The sequence below is a fragment of the Epinephelus lanceolatus genome, chromosome 5 (assembly GCF_041903045.1).
Source record: "Epinephelus lanceolatus isolate andai-2023 chromosome 5, ASM4190304v1, whole genome shotgun sequence".
NCBI lineage: Eukaryota > Metazoa > Chordata > Actinopteri > Perciformes > Serranidae > Epinephelus > Epinephelus lanceolatus.
In genome coordinates this window covers 16,665,946-16,687,079 of record NC_135738.1, presented here as the reverse complement: position 1 = coordinate 16,687,079, position 21,134 = coordinate 16,665,946, and the positions used below count along the sequence as shown (strand labels likewise).

At 39.7% G+C, this 21,134-nt stretch overlaps 1 protein-coding gene across 2 annotated transcripts; it reads right to left on the bottom strand.

The window, feature by feature from the left end:
* Positions 1-8,356: 8,356 nt before the first annotated feature.
* On the bottom strand, positions 8,357-20,278 carry LOC117262433 (uncharacterized). Of its 2 annotated transcripts, XM_033635395.2 has the most exons (9): positions 20,064-20,278; positions 12,076-13,732; positions 11,871-11,985; positions 11,256-11,436; positions 11,124-11,138; positions 10,794-10,877; positions 10,338-10,408; positions 9,016-9,151; positions 8,357-8,905 (listed from the first exon to the last, which is right to left on the bottom strand). In XM_033635395.2, exons 1-9 carry the CDS (start codon positions 20,139-20,141, stop codon positions 8,882-8,884), a joined length of 2,361 nt encoding a protein of 786 aa, XP_033491286.2. In that variant the 5' UTR covers positions 20,142-20,278; the 3' UTR covers positions 8,357-8,881. The 2 variants fall into 2 exon arrangements, with proteins under 2 accessions (XP_033491286.2, XP_033491287.2); XM_033635396.2 differs by lacking the exon at positions 11,124-11,138.
* Positions 20,279-21,134: the final 856 nt, after the last annotated feature.

Below are 21,134 nucleotides of genomic sequence, written 5' to 3'. Positions count from 1 at the left end.
TGTACTCCTCCTCTCTTTTCATCTGCAGAGCAGGCTGAGGCTGAAGAGAACGTTGCACTAACATTTCAATCACAGAAATATCTAGTGTGGAGATTGTTTTAACCCCAAGATTTACCCAAAACAAAACAGCCACTATCTGAAAAAACATTTTATATAAAAAAGGGGTGAGGGATTAAATCAATACAGCACAGTATAGGATATTTCATGTGGCAATATTGTAACTATCAGGGTGATTAATTAATCTAAATTAATCACATACATCTATTTTGCTGTGACAGTATTTAAAAAATTCAATTCAAATTAATTTCGGCAGACGTGTGGTAGTAATTTTGGTAATAATGGATTTTTGGCCCCCTTGCTGCTAAATCCTCTGTGTTAAGGTAATATTTGAGACTTGAAGTTCTCCGATGGTATGAAAATTCCTTACTGCAGAAACTGCAGAGAACAGTGCTCCTATCAACAGTTTCATCTAGCTGTTTTTTAAATGTAAATATTCCATTCACGGGGCCAAGCAGCGTCGTCTCCCATGCCTCCATCATGTGACAAAGCCACTGTGGCCTTTAATAATGCACTGGGTCAAAGGGCACCACAGAACGAGATTAATCAGCATTCATGTTTTTAAAGTGTTTTTTTTTTCTGTGATTAATTTATTGAAATTAAAGTATTATTTTGACAGTCCTAGTAACTATACAGCCACCATTATATCAGTCATTAATATTGCAAATACAATATTTTGCTGCGTTAGAAATGATTGGAGTGAGATGAACAGACTGAAAACTTTATCTTATTAGATAAAACAGATGCTGTCATCCTTTAAAGGACATCATTTGTGACTGACAAAAGGTAATGAATCCCAATATATATAAAATACACGTGTTATCAAAATACTCAGCATATCGCAAAGCATTTAAAACTGAAATACTATTGTAACTTCGCTTAAGTATAGTAATAATATCGTGTCATGGAGCCTCTGGTGATACCCACCCCGATATAAAACACACATCATCCAGTTTTACAACTCTACAAAGCCCATAAAAAAGACAAAAAGTCAATTTAAAACTTTCCCCACCAGCTGTCAAGAATTAAATGTCACAGTCAAATATTAGAGTTGAAGATTAGATGAGATGATTTTCAGAGAGTTGCTATTTACACTGCAGTAACACTGTGTTCTGTAAAATATCCAGAGATGAAAGAAGTACTACTTATTTAAAGGTCCAGTGTGTCAGATTTAGGGGGATATATGGGCAGAAATGGAAAATAATTTAATAAGTATGTTTTCTTTAGAGTATAATCACCTGAAAATAAAAATCAGCGTGTTTTCATTAACTTGGAATGAGCTGTTTATCACCAAGCAGAGGTCGCCATGTTGCACCACCATGTTTCTACAGTAGCCCAGAATTGATAAACCAAACACTGGCTCTTGATTGGGCCATTTGTGCTTTTGCATTTTCATTGACCACGGTAGTTAGTAGCGCCCCCACGATGAGCGGCGTTGGAAAAATACTTTTTTTCCCCTTTTTTTTCCCTTTTTTTTTTTTTTTTTACGTTAAACTGCTTTGCTGTGTTTTTGCCAGTTTTAACCCCCTGGTTCATTTGTTTTAGAGAAGCAGACACCTCTACAGATAATTCAGCTCTCTGTAAAAACCTACTGAACAATGAACACTGAAGGAATTACAACCAGGAGTTCCTGCTTGGCACACACTACAAGTTTCAGCTGGTTGCAATCTGCAATCCTCACCACTAGATGGCACTAAATTCTACACACTGTTACTTTAAAGGTCCAGTGTGTGGGATTTTGGGGTATCTATTGGCAGAAATGGTGTATCATTTTCATAAATATGTTAGCATCAGTGTACAATCACCTGAAAATAAGAATCTTTGTGTTTTTGTCACCTAAGAATGATAATAATAAAACAGTGTCAACCATTTTGTTTTTACAGTAATTCAAGGAAGACAAACCAAACACTGGCTCCACATAGGGCCATTTGTGTTTTCACACATTTGTGTCTGCTACTGCAGTTCTCCTACACACTTAAAACACAGGAGAAGTTTCAGTTCTGCAATCTCACCACTAAACACCACTAAATCCTCCACACTGAATCTTTAAAAGTAGCAGCATCACAGTGTAGTACTCTGTTACAAGTAAGAGTCCTGCATTAAAAGTTTTACTTAAGTACAAGTGCTAAATGTTGCCATGAAAAGTAAGAAGTCTCACTGTGGAGAATGACAAACTTCAGAATAACAACTGAACAACGACTGAACAACAACAGTGAGCATTCAGAATGTTTGAGTTGTATTGATTCAAAAAATTCTGCTCAGTCAGATGCAGAAAAGCAGTCATTCAAGTCTGTTTCAGCTGAGCAAAAATGGCAGAGTTTCCTTCTGAAGGATTTTTTACAGAAGGCGTAGCAAGATATGTTGTGACACTTGTTTTCAAGTCAGCAGTCTGCTGGAATGAAACTGCAGGTAGGCCATGCTATAGTCTGCACAGTTTACAGAGCATCCAGACTCCTCTGGTGATGTTGCATCACAAAATAACTTGAGTATGGTAAAAATGTTTATTATAAGACAGATTGTTTCTCCTTGTTTTGGTAAACTCACAGGTGAGCACCAGGTACAGCCAAAGCGAATGGTGATCAAGATGGAGGTATCGAACCTGAGGTTGTCTACTCTGACTGACGGCCAGATAAAAGCCTTGGCTGCCTGCTTACCTTCACTACATTGTGGCCCCTTAACAGACGAGCTGTTTGACCAAACGTGGCACCAAGAAACATTTTATGTGTGGCAGTTAAGCTCAACTTCCCATCTGGATGAGAGGAGGAGTAGGACGCCTCAGCAGCCTCACAACAGTGAGTTTCTGCTGGTGACTCCACTGCACCCAGAGGACATCGACATACAGACCCTGGCTAACACCCAGAACCACTTTAACACTGTGGAGTCTGAGGGGAGGATGTGTGTGAGAGTCACCTCCTCTGTTCACTCACCTGATGGACGAGAGTGTCTGAACAAATGGAGGGTGTCTGACTATGATCTGGACGGTCGGATGATCCTGTCTGTGATCTGCACCATGATCACGCCCGGCATTAAAGGGAGGCAGCAGGAGGAGCAGAAGGAGCAGGAAGAGCAGGATGACCACCTGAGCAAAGAAACAGAAGAGGCAGAACATGAGTATTTTAGTTATTAAACCTGCATTAAGTCATTAGTTTTGTCCACCTGAGGGCAGCAGAAACAAACTGTGAGAACATTCTCATGTAAAGTAAATGGTGAACATGTTAATAAATCTGTGGTTCTGTCTATCTGACGAAAATAATTTCAATATTTGCTCTCCTTGTGGTTTTGTTTCAGTCTCCACTAACTCCTCAAGGGGAAAATATCTGTCTCTCTATTTACTAAATGCTCTACTCACCAGCTAAATGCTAACGTTGTTTGGTACTCGGCAGGTACAGTCAGTTTATATCGGAGCTCTTGAGAGAGAACTAGAACAGGAAAGTTGGGCGTGTAAAACTGAAACAACGACTTATCACTTCCTGTGGTGACAATGGCTGACACAATGCAAAAAATACTGATATATACTGATTAATTTCAGAGCAGAGTTAAGGAAACACTTAACCCCCCCAAATGATAATTTGCATATCAATTACTCACCCTGATGTCACGACCTGGCTCTGAAGTCATGACAAAAATAAGAGAGACACAGGCTAAAGGCAAAATAATGAGTAATTTATTTACATAAATATAAAAACAGTAAACGAAAGAAACCCAAAATGAAGTAAGACAACAATGAGATGTGTTTAAGGTTAGTGGTGAAAGTGTGTGTCTGCATGAGTGCTGTGTGTAGCATGCAACAAACAATGTATCTAAGGAAAGAGTTTCAGCTGAAGAGGCAGTGGTTTTAAAGTGTGAGAGCACCAGGCCAGGTGCTGCCAACTGCTGATCATCACTCCACCCACCAGGTAGCCTACCTGCTGCATTAAAGAGACAAAACAGAGAATAAGTCAGGGACTGTCACAATGAAGAAAACCATAATATTCAGTACATCAGCACAACCTTGATTGTCATATAACTTTATACAACACTTATACAAGCGCCTTTTATTAACAGTGAAAAGCGACAACAGGTTATAATGTGTTTGTTTATTCAATTATTTATTTGTCTCCACCCACACAAATAGTTCTGTAACTAGACTGGGACTGGACTGTTGCTAAGCAACACATAAACATTACTGCACACAAGCTTGGTACTCTGCGTAGGTTGTCACCACTGACCAGCCACTTAATAGGATGTAGGCTATATCTGTGTGTTTTCAGTTATTTTGTGACCAATAAAAGATGTTAGTTAACAGTCGCTTTTGTGTCTTATGTTTGATGCTGATGAGTTGGCAGTTTAATCACCAGTTGTGTCTTCTTCTGCCGTCATATGAGCATACCTGGAGATTTGCAGTGAAGTGTCCAGGCTTCTTTACATCATCCGTTTCTGAAAGCCATTTATCATTTAACGTTTAACGTTATTTGTGGTAATATATATAATAATATGTTCAACTTGTGGGCTAATTAATGGCTAATGTAATTAAGGGTTCAGAACACCTGTAACGCAGGATACTTCTGCATCGTATTGACGCCGTAGAGCCTACGCCATAGCTTGATGTATGCCACCTTAGAAATATAACTGTGCTTCCCGGTGAGGCTATTATTGGAAGCTGGCTTTCTATAAGCAGAGTAAATCTCCGCTTGTTGCTAGGCTAATTTATATGAGGTAAAATGCCATAGGCTTGTGCTAATAACCATAGCATGTTGTATTTGTTTGGAAGACAGTTGTCTTGTGAGTTGTAATGGAGCTGAATTATGTAAAGTTACCTTTGTTAAATGTTGCTGTTGTCCCTGGCTCCATATGAGTAGAGGAAAAGTCCGCTAGCTGCTAGGCTAATTTATACAATGTAAAATACCATAGGCATGTGCTAAAAACATTAGCATGTTGTATTAGTGGGGAAAATGTGTCCAGATAAAGACAAGTGTTATAGTGAAGCTATTATAGTGAAGCTGATTTGTGTACTTGTGTTTGAAATTGTCTCTATTAAGCCATGTTTAATGTGTGTTTAATGTGTGTTTTGAATCAACCGAAGTTTACACCACCTCAGAGAAACCTCCGCCGCCTACTAGTGTTTTGGAGGTGTAACTGCAGAGTGACACAGACACACCACCGCACAAGTATAAATGCTCACAACAGCATAGTCATGGCGTAGGCTCTGCATAAAGCTAAAACACAAGTATAAATCACGCTTAAGGTGAAGTGATACATGCAGAATTAAAAGTCCCAGTGCTGTTATACTGTATAAGAATGCCTCTTGTCCAATCATATTGCTTGGTTGGAACTAACTGTTGTGTAATCCATGATGACAAACAAATACTGTTTCTGGAGAACTTGCGAAACAGGGTGCATGAAGTTCCACTTTTTCCATGTTTGCATTTCATTGCAGTGGATGTTTGCACTTCATTTGATAGTAAAAACAGATGAAACACACAAAAACACAAATACATGTAAAGCAGAGCTATTTTCAAAAGGCACGAGTGCACTCAGATGAAATTACATAACACACACACACCACTCTTGTGCATAAACACAAAAAGCCACAGATAAACACTGGTGTATTTGGCCGCTGCTTCCTCTGTGGCTCATGAAAGAACTTGATGTCAGGTCTGGTCTGCAGACCACAGCTTCACCTCTGTTTTACTTTCCTGGCTTGTCGTGTACGAGTGGAGGAGGCTGTAAGCTGCACAGGGAAAACAAACACTTTAACATCTGCTTTAATCCATCACTGTTTGTGGAAGTCGTTGTAAAAGGCATAGACACAAAATAAAGTGGTTACAATATCTGATTAAATAGATTAGATTTGTAAAATTGGAGCTCTGACAAACCCAAAGTCAAGTAATGTGAGGCCAAAGAGTTGAGTTAATGCATCAGACTGAATGTAAGAAGGCTTAAACTTGTAGTTTCGACATACAGACACATGTAACTTAACCTCCAAAATGTCAGAGTTTTAGGAACTAACAGAACCAGCCATGTTTTTACATTGACATTCAAAACTCAGTTTGTCAGGAAATTTCCACATCTTTAGATCCTTCTACACAAAGAGCATGTAATCCTTTGATTTAATATCTCCTGCATGTAAATTGCCAAAATTGGAGTTTGTCTGCACCCACACGCAGCCACACATACATGCAAATGCTCACTTCCTCTTCATATCGACCAGGACATGGTGTACCTAAAATTAGATGAGACAAACACTCACATGTTAACAGACACGCAAGTCCTCCATTTAGCTGCACTGTGGTTTTTACCGAAATGAGGAGAAGAAAGACACGAGATTGTGTAATAACAGTGGTGTTTAAATGAAACTTACCACACTTTAAAAAGTACTTAACTTTAGTTTTGTGTTTACTTGCAAGTGTTTTCTCCTCAGATATTGCAAACACATTTTTCACGGTTGTGGCTCATGGTTATTTTCCAGATAACAGGCAATCGCTTTATGAAATAAGATGATTACACTTTAAAAAGTAAATAAAGCTTTTTAAATTAGGTCTAATGCAACATTTTCAGTACTGCTGACACAATAAAAATGATCCAATAATGTACACACACAGAGAGCTGTTCTGTTCTGCACAGTGAATACCGTTGATAGTTTCAGCTGCAGCAGTCTATAGTTGCAGGTGGAGGACCTCTACTGGTGATGTTATCAGAGAGTGTGTACTCTGATGCATTTAAAACACGAAACAGGTTCACACGCTGTAGATACTTTAGGTGCAATTTATTAGCACAACACACACACGTGACTAAAGCACATTCATTTATATTTTATTGCTATATTTTAATCAGTCCAGCTCCTGCCTGAAATGGTTTTTGGATATGCATGACTGCTTTTTTTTCTTTTGCTTGAAAAATTTCTGCACACTGGTGCCATTTTTATTAATCTTATTTTTTTTCACAGTCTAATAATAATAATAATAATAAAGGGGAAGGAAGTATATTAAGACTAATCTTACCTTTAACCTGTTATCACTAATACCAATAATTAAATAATCATCAATAATAATAAATAATAAAGTCAGGAGAAGTGGATTTTTAACTACAGTCAGAGTGCCTGGGATGTATTTTTGGACTGCCTGCCTGTACCATGGACACTTACACTTGGTGAGCTGACCAGTCGTTGTTTTTTATCTTTATGTTCTCAAAACTTATATGACATGAAGTTGTGTTTAAAATCTTCTCATAAAAACTCCCACTCAGTTTGGAGTGCTGCGCTTGTTTGTGCCCTATGCTTTTTATTTAGGTTATATCATATATATAAAATTTGGTCTTCATATATAGGGAAATATAAAATCAGTCTGTAAGGAGATGTATTATAATATATTAATTATTAATTAATTAATCATTTAAATTAAACTACAATGCAGGAATATTAGAGATTTCTACTGACCAAATAAGCTCCACAACTTCTGTAAATAATGGACATTGTCTTAATTATGAAATTAGTTAGAATACATACTCTCTCTTAACTTTAAAAGAGAAGAGATGCTACATTACCTTGGATATACAAAGCAGAACAAATGTTCCAACACATTTCATTAGAGAAAATCACCATAATATCTTTTAGGGTTGGAATTACCAGAGGTTTCACAATACAATATAATCATGATACTCAAGTCACAATACAATATCATTGTGGTTTTAAACGTGATGCAATATGTTGAGTGTTGTGGAAAAATATATTGCGATTTATTACCTTTTTTTAAACCGAAAATTGTGTCCTTGAAGAAAAACTTTGTCAACATCTGTATTATCTAATAAGATAAATTTTTCAATCTGTTCATCTGACCTCAGTCATTTTATTTGCAGCACAGTTATCTATTTACACATTTATGTTCACAATTATTATTTACATATTAACATGTTAAAATATTCACAGCAGCAGTGCTTAAAACAGTTAAATAGTTTGCTGGATCTGCCTCAGTGATTCTCACACACATTTACCTCAGTCTAAGTCCTTCTAGCTTCTCATTGGTTAATAGAGACACGTGACCCGTAACATGGACGTGTAACCAGAAAGTGTTCACGAACCCTGTCGTTTCATAATTGTGGGTATTATTCTGCCTAACTGTCACTACAAATATTTTTTTGAATTCAGTAACAAAGATTTAAGCTGTATTTTTTTTTATATTACCACAGATTAATAACGTGAATTAGACTGATCCCAGCCGACTAAAATAACTTTCTACTGTGTGCTTTCACTTGATCCACATCCACCAGAGGGCAGCAAACCACCTTCAAATATTCTCCCACACAGCAAAAATATTAAAAGCCATTAGTGATTCAACAAAGTTTATTGTGACTGATTAAAGTTCTTGTGCATGCACCAGAAATAACCCCTGAAATAATTTATGTACATCACAATAACCCTTAAACACTTACAGGTCTTTGTTACATCACATTCATTAATCAGTTCTCTCATGCATTTTCAATCTGATAATTAGCTTTCATAAGTTCAAGGCACACAAACATGATTTACCAGCATCCCATTCAGTATATACGTCACACACACAAACTTCTCTTCTCCTCTGTTGTCTTTCAACTTGTTTACAAAAGACAAGCACTTAAAATGATTCGATTCATCTGTTACTGTTGTGGCACAAGTGGTTTTAAGATAATCCCAAGAACCGGAGAGGCTGCAAACATGTTGTTACCGTCAGAGCAGACTACAAGTCCGCCTGACAGTATGTAAAGGCTGGAGATGATTCTCCTGTAACTCTACTTGAATTCTGTCCATAAACTTTTCCTTGCTGCGGCAGTAAAGCTCTCAAATGTCGTCATCTTCATCAGGTGGTCCACATTAACCTCCAGTGCTCAATTTATTCTGTAGACAGAGGAGAGAAATGTGTTAAAATGTTACCAACAGTAAATCAGAGGTTGGAAGTCATTATGGATATTTCAAAGAAGAAATCAGTTTGTTTATTGGAGTCATACCTTCTTGGCGTTGTCCACACACTGCATGTACGCCGAGGCGATACCTGAGCAGGACAGAGTCTTCCCTGTGTTCTCCTTGTAGCATTTTAAAATCTGACTCTGCAAATCACCGCACACCGGCTGGATGTTGAAACGCCTGAGACAGACAATGCAAATATTAAACATCAGGTTGGTTTGGTAGATAATACCACCAAATTCGTGAAACATGCACAGCAGTCATTATACCTCTGCAGTCTGTGACCTTACTAACTCAACCATACAGACTGTAAAAATGTTTGTATGTTACACATATGTCTAGGTAAAACTAAGCTCTATACGCAGATGATTATTATAACTGAATTTTTCTTTTACTTCTCATGTAGAAAACTATCTAACAGACATTTGATTTATTACATTAATCTGAAGTAGTGTTGTCACGATACCAAAATTTTTGTTTCGGTACCAATACCAATATGAATTTCGATACTTTTCGATACTCTTCGTTACTTTTCCTAAGGAAAAGTCCTGGATACAAACCTTTAGAACAATAAATAGCAGGGGTGTAACGGTACCAAAAAAAATCATGGTTCGGTAAGTACCTCGGTACGGACGTCACGGTTTGGTAACTGAAATGTTCCACCAAGTTTGTGTTGTCTCGTGTTGTCTCCCTTTGCGATTCAGACTTTCTCTTGTCTTTTTTCACATGCGCCAGCTGCGAATGTTGATACAGGTGTTGTCATACACACCACTTGCGCAATCTGTGCTCCAATAGGAACAAGAAAGGTGTTTGTGTGCATAATTGAGTAAAATAAATTAACTAAATTAATGAACTGAATCAATTTCAAAATACCGGTATTTTCCAAATGCAGTATAGTACCGTTTGGAATACTCTAGTACCGCGGTACTATTCTAGTACCGGTATACCGTGCAACACTAATCTGAAGTAACAAAACAGACAGCTTTAGCTACCAAGGGCCTGCTCAAGGGGACATTATCAGTCCACTTGATGTAAACTACGCCCCCCCCCCCCCCCCCATCTTGTTATGTATGAAAAAACTGGGGTGCCCATTAGCTCACCTGGTAGAGGCACCTTTGCTGCATGTCATCCCCCTGTCTTTCCTCCCTTCACACTAACAACAGTCCTATCAATTAAAGGCAAAAAAGCCTTAAAAATATCTTTTTAAAAATGTATGAAAAGACCCAAACTGAGCACTGTAAGTTGACTACTTGATCACTATACTTAAATAGCATTTGTATAGGAATGATTCTGTCCTGATTATTACGAAAGGGACATTTGCATTTCATCTTTGCATTTATAAAATTCACAGTGGTTCCAAACTTACGCAAAGCGGTTGTGAGTCTCTACTTTGCCCTTCTGGAAGCTCTCAGCAGTCACTCTGTAAAACTCAGTGCACTGTCAAAGAATAAAAACACCACAAGTTACTGTCAAGGTGAAATATATGCAGTATTTAGAGCTTTTTTTGTGAAAGCAGCTGCCTGCTGCAGCCATAAATGACATAATGAGCACAATGAGAGTGAACCAAACAGTGATGTCACAGCTGGACTCCTAAACAATGAGCTGAAACTCCCCATAAAGCTGTAAAAAGATTCAGGTGATGACTCTCAATAGCTTCATCACTATAAGCGACCCCCTTTCACAGTGCTTTTTCGCACACTATTATTATTATTATTATTCAAATATAGATTATAGCTGCTTCAAACTTAAGACATGACATTTAGAGGCTTTTATGTAACTTAAACTTAAATGAGATGTAGGGATGATGAGAAATGTTGCTCACCTTTGCTTCAAGTTTTGCAATATGTTCCTTGTAGAGAACGTCTCGTTTCCTCAGCTCTTTCTCCCTCTCCTCCAGCTGGTGAGCCTGTGAGTTCAAAATGTTTATAATGACATAATCACTCCTCTAAAACCTGTTTTATTAATGCCAACATGACCTTTCATTGTTTCATATTTTGTAGGCTGATGCCAGAACGTCCACGCAGTTATAAATTATTTTTTGTCCCATCATCAAAGACATAAAGACCAGAGAAACACAGCTGCTGTTTTAGATGCCATTAGAGCGGAAAGGTGAAAAGTGAGTCATGCACGTATAAATTCTCTCCCGTCTTACCTTCAACTCCATCCGCTGAAAAACCACGAGAGCGAGAAAGAAAAAGAGGCACAATAAGAGGAAAGATTTTCACATTTCACAGAGAGATCCTGACACACACACATATACACATCATGTTTGTCTCGTACGTACATAAAGCTGCACCATGAGCCTCTGGTCTTCTGTCTTCATTCGCTCCTTCATAATGGCATCCGTCAGGTTCTCCTTGTACGCCATCATCTCCCCGTCCAGCGTCTTCTTCACCTGCTCCTCCACCTGAGCCTGAGCAGATGCCTGGGCCGCAGCTCGAGCCTGAGCCCTCATCTCCTCAAGCCTTCACACAGATCACAGTTTATAACATTATGCTACTCGCAGTTTGATGCACCCTTCATACATTTCATTAGATTAAATGATGAGTCGATTAGTTAATAGATGAAACTGAAAACTGCAAATTCAAGGTTATTTTTCAAGCGAAATTTACAAAAATTAGCTTCTGAAATGTGAAGATTTCCTGCTTTAGTTTGTCTTATGTCACTGTAAAATAAATATTATCAGGTTTTGGTCGAACAAAAGACATTTAAAGAAAATCTTGGGATCTAGGTAATTAAAATGAAAAAATCTTTCACTATCAATCAGAAGTATTTGGTAGGTTAACAGATTCTGAAAAATGGGTAGATGCCCTTGCCAGTGCAGAAGAGCAACATCCCACACAGACACGTTCAGATGCGACAGAAACTCAGTCAGACGTTGACAGTAATGTGTCCTTACTGTCGCTGCAGCTCCTGCCTCCTCTGGTTGATCTCCTCCTCCAGACTCAACTGCATCTCCATTTTGATCTTCTGCTTCAACTCCTCCTCCATCACTTCAGCAGAAACAGGTGGGGCTGGAAACACATGACCAAAAAACTTTATTCATTTAAATTTATTTCAAACAGTTGCTACAGTTTTCATCATGGTGGTGGTGATCAGCTCACCTGCTGCAGGTGGAGGTGTTGCTGTGATAGCAAGTACTTCATCCTCAATGACAGGAGGCAGAGACAGGGTTATGGCGGGCTCTTCAGCAGGTGGAGCTGGAGCAGGTGGAGGTGGTGCCAGAGGTTCAGGAAGGGGTTCATCACTTACAGGTGCATCTGTGGGTATGACAGCCAGCTCCACACAGTGACAGGGTGGAGAAGGCTCTTCGAAAGTGAGCTCTGGAGGAGGTGGAGGTACTACCACTGGCTCTGGAGGAAGTGGAGGTGCTGCCACTGGCTCTGGAGGAGGTGGAGGCACTGCCACCGGCTCTGGGGGTGGTGCAGGTGCTACCACTGGCTCTGGAGGTGGTGGAGGTTCTGCCACTGGCTCTGGAGGAGGTGGAGGTGCTGCCACCACCTCTGGAAGTGGTGCTGCCACTGGCTCTGGAGGAGGTGCAGGTGCTGCCACCACCTCTGGAAGTGGTGCTGCCACTGGCTCTGGGGGAGGTGCAGGTGCTGCCACTGGCTCTGGAGGAGGTGGAGGTGCTGCCACCACCTCTGGAAGTGGTGCTGCCACCGGCTCTGGAGGAGGTGGAGGTGCTGCCACTAGCTCTGAAGGAGGTGCTGCCACAGGCTCTGGAGGAGGTACTGCCACCAGCTCTGGAGGAGGTGGAAGTGAGACCAGTTCACATGGAGGCGGTGACTCCACAGCTGGAGCCACGACTGGAGGCACTACTTCTTTAACTGTAACCTCAACAAGAGGCGTCTCCACTTGCGGAGGTAAAACTATGGCTTCAACTGGAGCTAAATCAACAGGACAGGGTGGGGTTGTGGGTTCAACTGGTGTAGATTCAACAGTGGGTGGAGGCTGAACTGTTTCCACTGGTGGTGCAGACAGGAGAACAGATTCTAAAGGTTGAACAGAGGGAGCTACAGCGGCAGGTTCAATAGTAGTTGGAGGAGTTTCAGAGGGCAGAGGTGAAGCTAAAGGTTCAGGTGGAGCTACAGGTGTTTCCACAGGTGGAGGTAAGATAACAGGTTCTGCTATGGGTGGTGTAGACATGATTTCTGGCTCTACATGAGGTGGGATGAAGGACTCAACAGGAGGAAGGACTATTGGCTCCACTACAGCAGGTGGAGGAGGAGGTGCTTCTACTGGTGGAGCAGCAGGTGCCTCTATTTCTGGAGAAGGTGTAGCTGGAGGTGGAGGAGGGGCCGAGACAACAGAGTCAGATAGAGGTGGAGTGCTTGGCGCGGCTTCAGGCTCCACAGGAAGGGCGTGAAAAACTACAGGAGGAGGAGGGTCCACAGATGGAGGTGTGGATGGGACTTCTTGCAAAGGAGGAGGTGGTGGTGGGGCGGGGGCTGAGACAACAGGGTCGGATACAGGTGGAATTATTGGCTCTATAGGTGGAGACGGGGCTAGAGGAAGGGAGTGGAACTTTACAGGAGGAGGAGGGACAAGTTTTACAGGAGGAGCAGGTTCCACTGACGGAGGTGTGGATGGAGCTTCCTGAGGAGGAGGCGCGATGAATGGAGGAGGAGGTGTCAGCAGAGGTAATAAGTGTTCGACAGAGGGGGCGGGGACTGGAGTGTGTGTTTGTGGTTCAGGTGAGGGTGGAGGAGGAGTGATGACCTTTGAGGACTGTCTCATCCTGTTGATGACTTTATCTGACAGCTGCAGAGACACAAGAGAAACAGACTCGTTAGTGTGGATTTAATTAAAATGTCATTCTGATGTGTTTTTATTTCAACTGTGTCCTGTCTCTGTTGAAGGAACACATCACCCACACAAAGACCATTTGTATATCAGTTAGTCATATTGTTTAAGCTTCATTTTATAGAGAAAACTTTTTTCTCACATGCCTCCACAGGAAATGGCAAACATATTGATTCATTGACTTATTGGGGACCAACCAACGTCTAACAACAGAATAAAACACATCAAATCATCCATTTACAAACTGCAGTATAATCTAGGTCTAGCTCAAACACATTCATTTTCACTAAAACTTTACCTTTTAAAACTGAACTGACAGTGAAACTTATCTATGCTCTCTTCAAGTCAGAATCAAATACTGAGGTTTGAGCAAAAATGTATGTGCGATCAATATGTTCATCATTTGACAAAGTTTTCTTCACACATTCAAGGTAACACTATGTGACTTATTGATATATAAATAGTCATTTTGTGGGTTCCTATAATGTCATTTTGGTTATTTCTTTTTGGGGGCAGTAATGGGTTAAAGAGTCCTGTATGTGCAGCTTTATTTCTCTCTAGTTTAATTTATACTACTTTTTATTTAAGTTAGGAATTATTTTAAGTTACGTTGGTGTCTTCCTTTGTTTTGTATATTTTTGTTGGTACATAAAAACAAAATCACAAGACTTCTGTGGGTTAGAGTATTGAAGAATTGAAGTCAGTTATCAAGCTTTACAGTCAGTGGTCGAATTGAGGGGGGATGACATCCCCTTTGTTAGAAAATTGACCAAAAACTATCCCCCTTGTTAATCTAGAATCTGTGTGTGTAGGTGGAGCTGTGCTGCTAGCTAAATCCCGCAACTCAGTTTATTTTATCATGCTCGAAGACGTGTACCCGTAGCAGAGAGTTGAAACTGCTTGCCCTTGGTGGAACCAAAAAACACATGCGTGCGATACGGGAGCATGTTATGTTACTCAGGCCCAATTCCAATCCGATCCCTTACAGACTCACTGACTTAGAGGCGCGTTCATGTGAAGTGCGTGAGTGTGTGAGGGCTGTCCCATTGTCAAATTGTCAAGTCAGTGAGTCAGTGAGTCAGTGAGTGAGCCCTTTATGCCCCCTTACCGTAGGTCAGCATCGATGCGGACTTACGGTAAGGAAATTTCCCACAGTTCATAGCCTTGTGACGTCAAATACAGGGGTTGCCCTCGGAACACCGGAAGTAACACAGTTGGCAGATATGCAAACGGTAATGTTATGGAAGGAGAGCGAAAAAAAACAGATAAACAATGAAACATTACATTAACAAGGATTTAATAAGGTACATAAACACACGAAGTCAGAGGAATACCAGTGGTTATATTCCACACACAAAGAATATATATATATATATATATATATATATATATATATATATATATATATATATATATACATACACACACATATATATATATATATATATATATATATATATATATATATATATATATATATATATATATATATATATATATATAGATATATATATATATATATATATAGATATATATACAGTACAGGCCAAAAGTTTGGACACACCTTCTCATTCAATGCGTTTTCTTTATTTTCATGACTATTTACATTGTAGATTCTCACTGAAGGCATCAAAACTATGAATGAACACATGTGGAGTTATGTACTTAACAAAAAAAGGTGAAATAACTGAAAACATGTTTTATATTCTAGTTTCTTCAAAATAGCCACCCTTTGCTCTGATTACTGCTTTGCACACTCTTGGCATTCTCTCCATGAGCTTCAAGAGGTAGTCACCTGAAATGGTTTCCACTTCACAGGTGTGCCTTATCAGGGTTAATTAGTGGACATTTCTTGCTTTATCAATGGGGTTGGGACCATCAGTTGTGTTGTGCACAAGTCAGGTTAATACACAGCCGACAGCCCTATTGGACAACTGTTAAAATTCATATTATGGCAAGAACCAATCAGCTAACTAAAGAAAAACGAGTGGCCATCATTACTTTAAGAAATGAAGGTCAGTCAGTCCGGAAAATTGCAAAAACTTTAAATGTGTCCCCAAGTGGAGTCGCAAAAACCATCAAGCGCTACAACGAAACTGGCACACATGAGGACCGACCCAGGAAAGGAAGACCAAGAGTCACCTCTGCTTCTGAGGATAAGTTCATCCGAGTCACCAGCCTCAGAAATCGCAAGTTAACAGCAGCTCAGATCAGAGACCAGATGAATGCCACACAGAGTTCTAGCAGCAGACCCATCTCTAGAACAACTGTTAAGAGGAGACTGCGCCAATCAGGCCTTCATGGTCAAATAGCTGCTAGGAAACCACTGCTAAGGAGAGGCAACAAGCAGAAGAGATTTGTTTGGGCCAAGAAACACAAGGAATGGACATTAGACCAGTGGAAATCTGTGCTTTGGTCTGATGAGTCCAAATTTGAGATCTTTGGTTCCAACCGCCGTGTCTTTGTGAGACGCAGAAAAGGTGAATGGATGGATTCCACATGCCTGGTTCCCACTGTGAAGCATGGAGGAGGAGGTGTGATGGTGTGGGGGTGTTTTGCTGGTGACACTGTTGGGGATTTATTCAAAATTGAAGGCACACTGAACCAGCATGGCTACCACAGCATCCTGCAGCGACATGCCATCCCATCCGGTTTGCGTTTAGTTGGACGATCATTTATTTTTCAACAGGACAATGACCCCAAACACACCTCCAGGCTGTGTAAGGGCTATTTGACCAAGAAGGAGAGTGATGGAGTGCTGCGGCAGATGACCTGGCCTCCACAGTCACCGGACCTGAACCCAATCGAGATGGTTTGGGGTGAGCTGGACCGCAGAGTGAAGGCAAAGGGGCCAACAAGTGCTAAACACCTCTGGGAACTCCTTCAAGACTGTTGGAAAACCATTTCAGGTGACTACCTCTTGAAGCTCATGGAGAGAATGCCAAGAGTGTGCAAAGCAGTAATCAGAGCAAAGGGTGGCTATTTTGAAGAAACTAGAATATAAAACATGTTTTCAGTTATTTCACCTTTTTTTGTTAAGTACATAACTCCACATGTGTTCATTCATAGTTTTGATGCCTTCAGTGAGAATCTACAATGTAAATAGTCATGAAAATAAAGAAAACGCATTGAATGAGAAGGTGTGTCCAAACTTTTGGCCTGTACTGTATATATATATATATATATATATATATATATATATATATATATATATATATATATTCTTTGTGTGTGGAATATATGCTGACAATAACCGATAAATGATCACGCCCAGAGCCGCCATTGTCAACAACATTTTGTAGAGAGGGGGATAAGTGCTGTCCCATTCCTATTTGTAGCATCCGGAGCCCTTTCAGACTCTCACACTTAATCACTTAGAGCTGACGTCAGTTAAGTCAGTGAGGGTTCAGGGCTTGAGTCTTTAGGGGCTGGATTGGAATTGGGCCTCAGTTGATGCATTCATTGGCAGCATGACCAAACGAAAATAAAGTTTGACCTTCGTGATTATTTTAAAAAGAAAAGAACAGGCGAGAAGCTTGGATTTAAGTGACGTGATTTCTCACACAAAACTTGAATGTTGCAGTGGCTATTTCCACAGAAATGCCTTATTTAGCTATGCTACTGTTAGCCTATGCTATTTTGTGATAGCGCTAACATTCAGCTAGCCAAAGTAAAGTGAAATTGACCAGCTAGGCAGCTAGCTAACTGCAAACTTTACCTGCTTTTCTGTGCATGCTTTGGTGACAACTGACATGACTTGCTTGATATTTGGAGTAGAAAAATAATATTGGTATCATTTGTTGTTTGATTATAGTTACGGTTAAGGCATCCTGCAATAATGTCCTTTGGGAGGTGTACATTTTGTGAAAGTCATTGTGGGCATGATGTGTGCACGCAAAAAAATCAAAGCTACATTGCATCCTCCTTGTTAAAAATTAACAATTCAACCACTGTTTACAATGAATATATATATATTTTAAAAGGTGACTTTACTGCCACAGTGGGAGGAGAGGGTTGACTGGCACAAACAGCTCAGTAATGGCATGGTGCAGAACGGGGTCACAACACTATGAGATTTTCACGATATGAAATTATCACGGTGTCATGTTATCCCAGGATATGATACTACACAATTTTTTTTTTTAAAGATATTTTTAGGGCATTTTTTGCCTTTAATTGATAGGATAGTGAAGTGTGAAGATGGGAGAGAGAGAGGGAGAGACATGCAGCAAAGGGCCACAGGCTGGAGTCGACCTTGGGCCGCTGCGGCAACAGCCTTGTACATGCGGCGCCTGCTCCACTAAGCCACTGACGCCCGAGACACTACACAATTATTATTATCATTATCAGTTACAATGATCCTTAAAGGAATGAAATAAAGGTTTTTAAGGTTGACCAAATGTTTTATTATTATTGGAACTTGAAACCATTTTTAATACAAGTATGTGAAAACAATTGGACAGGGGTTTAGGAGGAAAGAGGATGTGAGCACAGGCAAGATTCTTTTTTCCCCCCAATGCCACAGATAAGCAAATACACACAGTAAACTGTTTTACAATATACCGCTGCAACCCTAGTGCAGAAGCAAGAACTAACTACAGGAATTTTAATTTCTCCCGGCCTTACAGCACATCACAGGTAATTTTTTATCTTATTAGCAGCATAAGTATTGGGTTTTTTTATTTAAGATGTGCTCCATCAGGGTTGGAAATAAGCACCAGCCACCAGCCAAATGCAGATATGCAAGTGGCTGCTAGATTTGCTTCACTCACCAGCCAAGACACAAAGGTAATCTATTAAGTGGGAAAAAAAAGTTAATTTTCAACCCTGTACTCCATCTGTATACTGTCTTGTGTTTTAAAACTGGGCTTCTTCAATAGATATTACTAGAAATCAAAGGATTAAATGTTTAAATGCAGCAAAATTGTCTTTTTTTTCTCCTTTTAATTTCCCTGCACGCCTTATGTGAAAATCTTTTCTCATGATTTCAACCTGACAAGCTTCCCTCTTCCCTGCAATCTAGTACTGATCATTGTGTGATCAAGTTAATGTTCTCCACACTTAGCACTGATGGTTTCCCAGTTACAAAAACCATTTTAGATTAAAAATTCAGTCTTACATATCACATGGGAGTGTCCATCAGTTAAAAGTTTATGAGAGCAAATAACAGAACGTCCATTTTTGCTCTCCAGCATGTAGGCTACGATGATTCAGGGCAGAAGTTAAATCAAACTCAAAGTTAGCTCTGGTTATCAGCATGGACTGCTGCTTAAAAGATGCTGGCGGTGAGGTGGAAGCCGCCATACAGTTTTTCTATTCAGCAGTGGAAATAGATTTTATCTGAGGAGCTCTCTGTTGCTAGGATGACAGTGGCAGGTTACATCATGCTTGTCATAACAGTAGAGCTGTGTTACACGAGGTATGATACTAAGGTCAGACTGTTTTTGTTTCTATTTTTTTTTATGTCTACATGTGCTGTGACATTGACAGCAGTTATTGGTTAATGTATACCTGCAAGTTGTGTGGAAAATAAAATTATGCCCCCCCCCCCCCCCCCAAAAAAAAGTTAATTCTTGACCATGTGATACAACTGAAAGCTCCATAACAGTTACTGCATGGAGCTTGTATGGGAATAAAGTTTTGAAAGCCTAAAAATGCTTATTGTTTATTTAAAGATTAGGAAATGATAAAATATTTCATCATAATCACAAATATATTATTCTATGAACTTAACCTCACATTATTGTTAGTATTAATTAAAATACTTTTGAGGGAAGAGGGCAAACCATTTTGGCGACTTGTTAATTAAAAGTTTGCTTGATGTTGCAGGAGGTCACCGATAGTGGTCGATACTCAAAGGTCGCAGATCATTAATTGCCTAAAATGAACCACATAATTAAGAGTTTATTCACAGACTTCTTTAATTATATTCTTTTTGTCACTTTAAGGATTTAGAAAAAAAACTTTATTCAGTTAAATTCGTGATTTAAATGATTATCTATGTGAAGACTATTTGTTTTTTCTCGTGCTCCCTGTGAGAAGCGACCATGTTCTTTCTATATTTAACACCAGCTGACTTTGTGCAACAACAAACATGAGAGCATGATCAATACTTATTGATTACGTATCACATGACCAGGGAAATAGCCATGAGCCAGGATTTAAAATGAAACATGAACACCCGTGCACTCTGCAGCGGTCTCTCTGTTATCACATTATGCATGAGACCTTTTGTTAAAATACTTTCTCCCACTTGAGTCCACGAATGTCCCCCCTGAGCTTCACTCACCCGGATGCCCTTCACAAAAGTGACTCCTCCACCTTCTCCATCCTCCTGAGAGAGGTGACTCGGGCTGTTTCCCCCCATCCACACTCCCGCAGCTGCACACCACTATCAGCTGTTTACTGGTTACTACAAATATTTTATCCACAGCGTGGATCTGCTCTCAGTGAAATCAACTCAGCAGCAACAATCTGCCCTTCCCACCACTGACTCTCAATAACAGCTGCTGCTATTGGTCGGAGCTGAACAACGCCTCTCCGGATTGGTCAGGTCATTAAAGCCAATGAAGTATGAGAGAACATTGTGTCCCTGTATGTAATAATGTATTTACCTAATAAATAATCCATTGTGCTTTGTACCAGTGATGGAAAAAGTGCTCAGATGTTTTACTTAAGTAAAAGCAGAAATACTTTAGTATAAATCCTGCATTAAAAATTGTATTTAATTAAAAGTAAAAAGTATTATAATCAAGATGTAATCTACATAAATAAACATACTCTGTGCAGAATGTCTCATTTCAGAATAATGTATAACTGTATTAAAATCATTGATGCACTTATGTGTAACCTTCATTTGAATGTTCATGCTGGTAAAGGTGGGCTAATTACAACTATTTATCTTACATCTATAATACCATAAAACTTCATTTAAAAGCCTAGTCCCTTTTACAAGCTGGTGTGTCGACACATTTTGACAAATAAAGGCCTGTCTCAGTTAAGACACCTGGTCTGGTTGCCAAGCAGTTCATATTTAGACAAGCTCTTTGGATGTATAAAACAGGTTGTTGACTACCCACCTGAACGTTGGTTAGCTTAGAATGTGCGTACTAATATTAATGCCGACATTTTCTCAGATCCAACAGGGTGAATTAAAGGTTTATTTCGACCAAACCAGAGATGGTGATTGTTGGGAGAGTGAAAAGACAAAATAAGATGGGTTCGGTGATTTCAATCTTGTTTTTGTAAATTCTGAATAAAGTGTGTTTTACATAGATAGAATTATTTTTTATTCAAAAGGAGTCTGGTGGAGTCCTGCTCTTTAACAAAAAGGTCAACCACTGTAGCGATCCTTTCCATA